The following is an 8,533-nucleotide window of genomic DNA, read 5'->3' as shown; positions in this document are numbered from 1 at the left end:
GTTGCCCTTCGCGCTCATGCCCAGCAGATGCTGGGGCCTGAGGATTAATGAGGCGGACAAAGCTGCAGTCGTGCCTCCTGCATTGCTGACAATGCTCTGCTGCGTTCTCTGCTTTCTGTGCACCACATCCTTCAGGCGTCTGTGCGTATCCGTTGTGGTGCTTTGCACTTTCATGTCCGCATTTGGGGAGCAAACCGATTCAGGAGTTAGAGAGTCCAGCTAAGCGAGACAGCAAGTCATAGGTTAAAAGAAAAGCATTGGGCCGTTATGAAAACTTAAAAAATAGAACAGAGAATGTAGGAAGTAGTAAAGATGCCAACGTGAGCTGGCGCCGACCTGCTGCCTGATAACATCCTGCGCAGCTCAGCTGAGCCTCCACTCTCCAGCTCTCGACACTCGCTGCTGCCCAGCTGGGCTGCAGGCATCCTCCTTCGTTTAATGAAACCAGTTCAATGAATATATAATAGAGTATCAATTAAATGTTGAGCATTTCACAATGATGAAATCAACAACATGAAGATCTTTGGATTCCTCCTTTGTGGATGAGAAAAATCCAGTCGACAAATTATTTATGAGTTGTAGCATATTTTGACCCTTGTTGCTTAGAGGATAAAAACATTAGCCGTATTCATATTATTTACCTTTTTTTACTAAGTTGAGTCTTTTTAACCAACAGTCAGTCCTGATCATAAACTTTGCGCATTTGAGCCCCTTTGCAGGGAACATTTACATGCACAGAAGTACCTCCAGTAATATCAAACGCCTACAGGGAGCGGGAAACGCCCAAAGAGCTTTAGTTGCGGCCGCTTTTAAGTTCAGCATATTTTTAAATACACCACTCTTAGTAAAGAACTGAGCGTTTTTAAATCCGCCATATTTGTGGGGCAAAAAGCTATCCACATGCCTTTATCACAGCCCAAATTGCATAGGAAAAAAAAATGTGACAACAGCCCCATCCGCCCTCCGTAGCTGTCCAGCAGCTCACAGCGTTCTTTCAGTTCAGCGAAACGCGGGATGACTCCTGCTCCTTTCGTGAACATCGTCCGCTCTCCCTGCTTCCAGCACTCGCTCGATATCTCGTCAATTTGTCTGCTGTGCATTTCGGATTTCAGTGAACCATCTGCTGTTTGTATCCCCAAGTCGCCCTCCCATCCAGAGCGAAGCGCCAGCATGCCCGCTCGTACCTTCCTCCTCCGCTCCTCCCCTCTTCCTCCTCTCCAGTTCTCCCGTAACTCCAGGGGCACAGGCTTAGTCCTCTGATGGCGTCCGGCCGGGTTTGTTCTGAGCCCCTGAACTCGAGGCCCAGTCCGAAGCGTTTTTGTTGGGCCCGTCCCTCCCTCCGTCTCTCCATCACACTGCTGTGTTTTGGTGAGGGTCTCTCTCTGAGGAGATGCAGTGGCAGAGAGTCCCGGTCCATCTGGTCTGGGGAAGCTTCAAGTGGACTTGTGCGAGCCGGGGCTTAAACGATCACAAACACATAGTAATGATAGATTGTGTTGGAGTTTTCATGGATGAAACATTTCAGTTCAATTCTCTTTATTAGAGCTAGTACAACGTAACACAATTTAAAGGAAAATGTAAAAAATACTTGTTCAAAACCACAGGGAGTATGCTTATTGTTCAGCTGAATGGTAATGTACGGTGGCTGACAGGGTACAAACACGCTACCAAAACATTTCCATTCGGAAGAACAAAGAAACACAGCAGTTTGCAGACACGATGCAAATTCAAAAACACATCTAACAACAACGTAACTAAATTAGTCATTTCAGAATATATTGACAAACTACTTGCGACCAGGAAACAGAAACGGGTACGAGTTGCAGCCCTTCTTCCAGCGTGTTTTTTTTATTTGCAGTGCTTTTGTGTTTGCAAGGTGCTGCTTGACAGTAACGAAATGTAAAACTCTCTCTTTTGACTGACAGTCGGACCCCCGATTCGTCTTTGTTAATCAACAAATTGTTTTGCGTAGCAGAAGCGTAAAATTACAATTTGTTATTTATATCTTATTTCGAAAATGTGCATATTTAAATGTAGCAGTAGATATAAAAACTATAGCCGTACAGTGGTGAAAAGTAAATGTACCCAATAGATAAGACAGCGAACTTGATGTACATAGATTTTGTATTACGTTATGCCAGTAAAATGTCTTGTAATAATATATTGTTCACACTGCTTATATTTCAGGGGTGCACCATATAACTGTACGAGGCCCTACAAAGATATTGTTATTTTTGTGTCATTACTTCTCTTTGCCGTACCTTAATTTCTTTTTAAACACATACTTTCGTTATGTTTTTTCTATATTCTCTTTCGAGTTGTGTTTATTAGCTACGGAGACATTGTCAGAAACCCAAAAGACATTACAGCAGCGTACATTGCCGTTTGCGCTCCCTGCGTGTAATATTTCGACTTTCTATGACTGATGACCTAGCGTGCTGGCCGAGCCGCTGTTATTTGTTTTATAACCGACGGACCTGTGAGCGCTGTACAGAGCAGAGGCTTGTATCACTTGCGACGGACGCCTAGAGTTGTTTCACCGTGCTCACTGTGTTGTCTCTTGGGCCTTAACGCTTGTTATGATTTCTTATTCCAGAATTGTGTGTTTTCCAACTGTTTGGCGAGAGCTCCCCGTGCACATTCTGTGCCCCCACCGCCGCACCACACTGGAGAACTGCTCCAAGAATCAGCTGCATCAAAACGTTCTAACCACGCTCTGCTGGTCAGGCTGGCCTACAGTTTTATTTACACCAAAGTGGAGCTGGCAATACACGAGCCCTGCGACTACTCAGCGGTGCTTAATGCGAAGAGCTTTGAAATCAGACAGACGGTGCTATAAGCTACTCAGATATTGCCTACTTGAGTAAAAGCCAGAGTACCAGAGTGTCAGCGAATACTTCTGTTACAGTAAAAGCTCCTGTATTCCAAATGTTACTCAAGTAAATTAGAAAGCCCCGCTTAACGGAAAAAGTGAATTATCATCAAAAAAGGGTACTAATAAAGTACAAAAGTAAAGTTAGTCATTGTGCAGAATCTCCATTTCAGAATGAATATATTGTGTATGTTTGTGTAATGACTTGATCATTAAAGTGTTATCAAAGCGGTAAAGGGCAGCTAATGTTTACACAAGAGATCAAAGTCAGAGTAAACGTACAAATATCTCAAAATGTCCCTAGCTACAGTACTGGCAACTAAGCTGTAACTTAGTAACTTCCCACATCTGAAATCAGATATGACTCAAGTCATCTGATCATTTGCGTGAGGTATTGATCCTTCCAACTTGGCCGTCAGAGAATGCCAAGGACTTCACAGTTTTGGCAACCGCTTTTTGGAAGAAAGCAAATCGGAGGCCTTAAAAAGAGACAGGGAGGTGCATCATTCTCATCTTCCCATCATCTTAGGCATGCAGAAGTGGTAAATAGAGGACGAGCTGAAGCGAGACACTGACTGGAGGACAGTGAGGAAGACTGCACTTAAGATTAACACCACGCTTCATGTGGGGTGAGTACCAAACGCTGTCTCCTGGTACTCATCTGAGTAACTCACTAAAAAAGTGATGTGCACCCCTGGTTATATTCATACATTTTAATTAGAATAATATATTTGAGTATTTATTTTCCATTTGGTTTAAAAATCACTTAAGCTTTAAGGTTTCACCAAGAGTAGTTCATTTTGACTTTACCTGGCTACATCAGGGGCTTTAGCTGGACGGACGTTTTTCATCAGAGCCTGGATCCAGTTCTTACGTATCCCTGAAGTCATGGCTGACAACGTGTAGAGACCCTTTGGGGTCTAAAACAAACATTAAGCTTCATTTTATGTTAATGCAACATTTTGAGGTTTCTCTAGTGTAGGAACATTTTTCTTACATGGATCTGGAAGCCGTAGTTCCTCTGCACCGAGAACTCAGACACGTTGAAACACTTTGTGAGGTCGATTTCACCTTCAAGATGTGAAGCCTGAGGGGAGGAAGCAAAATATATGTGAATGTATTCAAATAAACACTTTGTATTTTATTTCTATAAGCTATTTAATTAATATCAAAATACCTCCTCAGCTAATGAGTCCTTGTAGTACCTCAGACTGTCAGCGGACAGCACAAACCAAGATTTCTTCCACTAGAGGGAACCAAAAGACAAATGAGTGAGAAGTTGTAAACAAACAGAATCAAATGGAATAAAAAATGATTTCCATCAATAACATCCATTTGATTTAGGACAGATTGGTTTACCTGCCCATTTACATCCAGTTTGACCATCCAACCCTTTTTGAAGTTCAATAAATCTGGCTGTAACGAAACACAATGTTAACATCTTTGCCATAAACAACAGTAAATTGTGAGGAAATTAAGCTTTTCAAGTCTTTATGGCCGCTTCATTGTGATGTATTTGTAATAGTTGTTGTCAATACCTCTTATGATGAAGCTTTTATTTGCATCCACAAGTAATCAGTATTTCGTTTTGCAATTGTTAGTACAAAATATGATCTGTTTGGTGTCTCACCGTCATGATGGTGTCGGAGGTCCTGCGGTCCAGAGACTTGGCTCTTCTCTGGGGTGGAGGTGCGATGAGCTGGGTGATGTCTCCACATGACTGGAGCTTCTGTAGAATAAAAACATAGGATGATAAAAGCTTTGTTGTGCTTATTATCTTAAAAAGGGACAAAAACATACATATTTGCTCTCTTACATGTAGTGCTATTTATCAGTCTAGATTGTTTATGTGAGAGCTGTCGAGTGTTGAACAAGATCTCTGCACGTAGGAACCTTTCTTCTTCTTCCCTATCGAAGGAAGAGGGAACCTTGTCATGAGCAAGATGCTCCTGACAGCATGACATGTAACAATGAAAGGTGTTCTCCTTGGCTAAGCTGTGAGTGTTAGCTAGCTGGATGGATCCGCTTTTCCTTTTGCGTGATCATAACGTTTGCAGGTATAGTTTGGTAGAAAGCTGTCCACAACAAGGTCTTTTGGAATATTTTAACTAAACAGAGAGACTAGAGCTGTCCTCCACTAAAGAAATTCAGAGTCGATTAACACTCATACTGTACATGTTAATCGACTTAATCAAATCAAGTTTTATTTATATAGCACATTTTGAAACGATTTTTGGTCGAGCCAAAGTGCTGTACATATAATAAAAAACAACCTACAGTAAAGACACTTTACAGCAAATACAACAGCACAGTTTGTGCAGAATATCAGTATGAGAAAACGACACCCTCTGTCCTTAGACCCTCACATCGTACAAGGAAAAACTTCCAGAGAAAAAAAACTGACTTATTGATCAGTTGATTTAAAGAAGCCCTTTTAAGCTGTTTGTGGTTTTCTCTTTCCTGTAGTATGTTATGTAGCTCTTATGTGCATGTCAATGGTCTGAAAAGGCTAAAATCCCAAAAGTGTATCTCCCACACACCCTCCCCCTGCCTGATCACCTCCATTGGACTCCTTTGTTTACTTCTGTAACATAATGACATCACGACCTAACTCTTGGCATTACTTTCTATTGGCCAGCGCTCCAAACCCATGGGTTTGTGATATGCGAAGGGGCGGGACATTTCCGATACATTTCTAAGCGGTTGACTAATCACAACAGAGCCGGCCAGCTAACCAATCAGAACGGACTGGGCTCTGGTTTCAGACAGAGGGTGAAAAGAGGTGCTGCAGAACAGGCACTGTGAGAACAATAAAGAGCTTTTTGAACATTAAAGCCTGGAGACATGTCACAGAGGGGCACCAAATACAAATATGAACCTGAAAATGAATTATATATCGTCTTGATTCGATCTAATTTACTAAAGAAATGGAAGTTGAATAAGACTAAATCAATCGATTATTGGACCAATAGAATAAAAGATACACTGCCAATGCATTTTTAGGCCAAGTTTAATCTAGTTCCATTATACTCTACAGTAAGTATCTAAACACTGCAACTCACACAAAACAGTCTAAATTGAAAAAAAAAGTGAAAAATATATATTTTAGCTTTTAGGATGAACTGCCCCTTTAAGAGTTGAGGTGTTTTCTGAATCAGGACGGTGGCCGTTTGTATGTGCGGCCTGCATTCCTTAAAGCAGAGTAACCGATAGTCTGGATCCTTGGCAGGGACGTCAGCTGTAAGGATTAGGCCTGCTGTAGAGCACCGCGGGGAGCCCAACAGGCTTTTCTACACTGCCTGTTAAACTCTTACTCACATCACAACTCAACTGCACACGGATGACTGCATTTGGCTATGTGGAATGCATGAAAAGGTTTTAAATGCAACATAATCCCTGATACTTCATGGCTTTTTGTATTGAAAATGATGCTACAAAGTCCCAAAGTCCCCAAATCCCTGCGTGCTTCTTCAGATCAGCTTCAATGCTGGCAAAGAGAAGTAGAGAATATATCTCTCTTTACGTCTGATTTACAAAGCATTTATTGAAAGAAGCATTTTGTTTACTTGAAAGGACTCATTCTCCCTCTTATATAACAACTTCAATGGGAAAAATGACCACTTACAGAACATTCTTTGTGTTTTCTTTTCCTGGCATTTACATTGAAAACCATCCAAGGACACAACACATGGAGGGACAGAGTGCTCTGGGCTTTTCCCCCCTTCTTCTTCCCAAACAATCGCTGACCGCTGCAGACAGAGCCTGTCCTCTGTTTGAGGAAGAAGCCTCCCAAAGCCGGAGGGGAGGTGGAGAGTGGGGGAGGACGAGGAGGCTGTCTTGGGAATCTCAGCCTGAATGAACTCCGGACAGGCTCTTTTGACCTTCTCCTGGCTACCAAAACAAACGCACCCAAAGACACATAAATCCTCCCATGGGATGAAATGTGCTGCCGAGTGTATTTAAAGGGCAAATCCTCTGGAGTGAGCTTGTCTGTTTAATCAAAGATTAGCAGCTGCCACATTGAACACCATCTGTGCCCAAATAAATGTACTCTTGTTTTCTACACCAGCCTTAAAGGGTTACTTCTCTATTTTCAACAAGGACTCTATCTTCCTATGTTTTTTTGAAGGGGCCCTATTACGTTCATTTCCAAGTTCATATTTGTATTATGTGCCTCTACTCTGACATGTTTACATGCTTTAATGTTCAATCAAGTGCTTTATTTTTCTCATATGCCAACAAAATAACTCTTCCCAGCACTCCCCTTTTCAAATCTCGCTCATATTTCCACCATTGTCCTCTCGCATCCATTCACTTCTTAGTAGACATACTGCATATTTATTGATTATTCAGTTTTACATACAAGTGACTGCAACTTTCACCTAATACTAAAATTGAGTTTTCCCATTTGTCACTTAGACACAAAAACATAGGTTGGAAAATACCAAAGTTACCCTCCCACTGGTGTTTCTTTAATGTGGCTCAGAGAAGCGGCGTTTATTGTGAATTAGCCTAACAAAGTCAACCAGGATTACACGGTTCATAAAAGTTCAAGTCAATCATGGATTATTTAGTTAATTCTTTGAAACACAGACCTGTAACATTAAGCACTTATCACATGAATTTAATGTGAAGGAAAATGTAAAGGCAAAGATAAGACTGTGTTCTTGAGGGTTTTTTCATGAAACAACAATTACAGTTAACCTTTTGTTTCTAAAAAAAAAAGGACAGCAATATTTAGAGCAGGGGTGGGGAACCTCCGGCCCCCGGGCCGTATACGGCCCGCGAGACCATTTGCTACGGCCCTCGAGGTAATTTATAAACACACGCAAAAAAGAAAAAAATTAAAAGAAATCTAGACCGCAAAAAAATTAAACAAGCGAGTGCCTGCTTTTCCTGGCCTAGGTCAGGGTCCTTGAACACAACACGAGCCTAACGTGTCATCACGTGGTATATGTCTCGTCTGACAGGGGTGCAGTTCTTCTGACGGAGAGCACCAGAGCGTCGTACCCATAAGGAGCCGGACACATGCCGCAGTATTTTCGTGGCTGTCTCTTTAGTTGTAATCCCAGTCGCGATCTGTTCATCTGTCACACTGATCATCCAGTCAATAACTTTGTTGTTATTAGCATCTGGTTAGCTAGCTATGCTAACGAATATAAGAAGCTTTTTCTACAACCAGTGAGGTAAAGGCACATCTTTATATGATCATTATAGTTATAAAAAAACAAGATAATAAAGTAAACAGGTATAAAATACTATATGACAGTAAAACAATTTTTTTTTATTAATAAACAAGAATACAGTTTGAAAGGGGAGTGATTTGTAAAATATCCATAAAGAAAAATAAATCTGCTTACAGTTCGTTCATATTGGAAGTTGAGAGATCTATCCATAGATCTCCTAAGTTGCCCGTCAAGGCACCAGATTGATGCTTTTAACTTCACAAATTTTAGAAAAAATCTCGGGGAGCATGCCCCCGTACCCCAACTGGAGGAGGTGAGGACCCCACCTAGAGGGAGTTAGGTCCCCCCCACTTAAATCAGTCCACCACATGGATAGGAAACTAAATACTTTTGCACACATCTACAGTGTGTCAATAGCTTTCTGTTTTGGTGTCATGCCACCACGGGCACCACGTGCATGCAGCACGAGTGTCAT

General features: G+C 41.7%; 1 protein-coding gene across 1 annotated transcript; it reads right to left on the bottom strand.

Annotated features, from left to right (window-relative positions):
* Nucleotides 1-1,421: 1,421 nt before the first annotated feature.
* On the bottom strand, nucleotides 1,422-7,975 carry LOC104967319 (myosin phosphatase Rho-interacting protein-like). The gene is made up of 8 exons (XM_010796729.1): nucleotides 7,883-7,975; nucleotides 4,503-4,601; nucleotides 4,232-4,288; nucleotides 4,050-4,118; nucleotides 3,870-3,959; nucleotides 3,683-3,792; nucleotides 1,784-1,786; nucleotides 1,422-1,458 (listed from the first exon to the last, which is right to left on the bottom strand). Exons 1-8 carry the CDS (start codon nucleotides 7,973-7,975, stop codon nucleotides 1,434-1,436), a joined length of 546 nt encoding a protein of 181 aa, XP_010795031.1. The 3' UTR covers nucleotides 1,422-1,433.
* Nucleotides 7,976-8,533: the final 558 nt, after the last annotated feature.

This window comes from Notothenia coriiceps, unplaced genomic scaffold (genome assembly GCF_000735185.1).
Source record: "Notothenia coriiceps isolate Sejong01 unplaced genomic scaffold, NC01 NC01_scaffold00037250, whole genome shotgun sequence".
NCBI lineage: Eukaryota > Metazoa > Chordata > Actinopteri > Perciformes > Nototheniidae > Notothenia > Notothenia coriiceps.
Note: the sequence above shows the minus strand (reverse complement) of the source record. Positions and strands in the feature narration are given on the sequence as shown.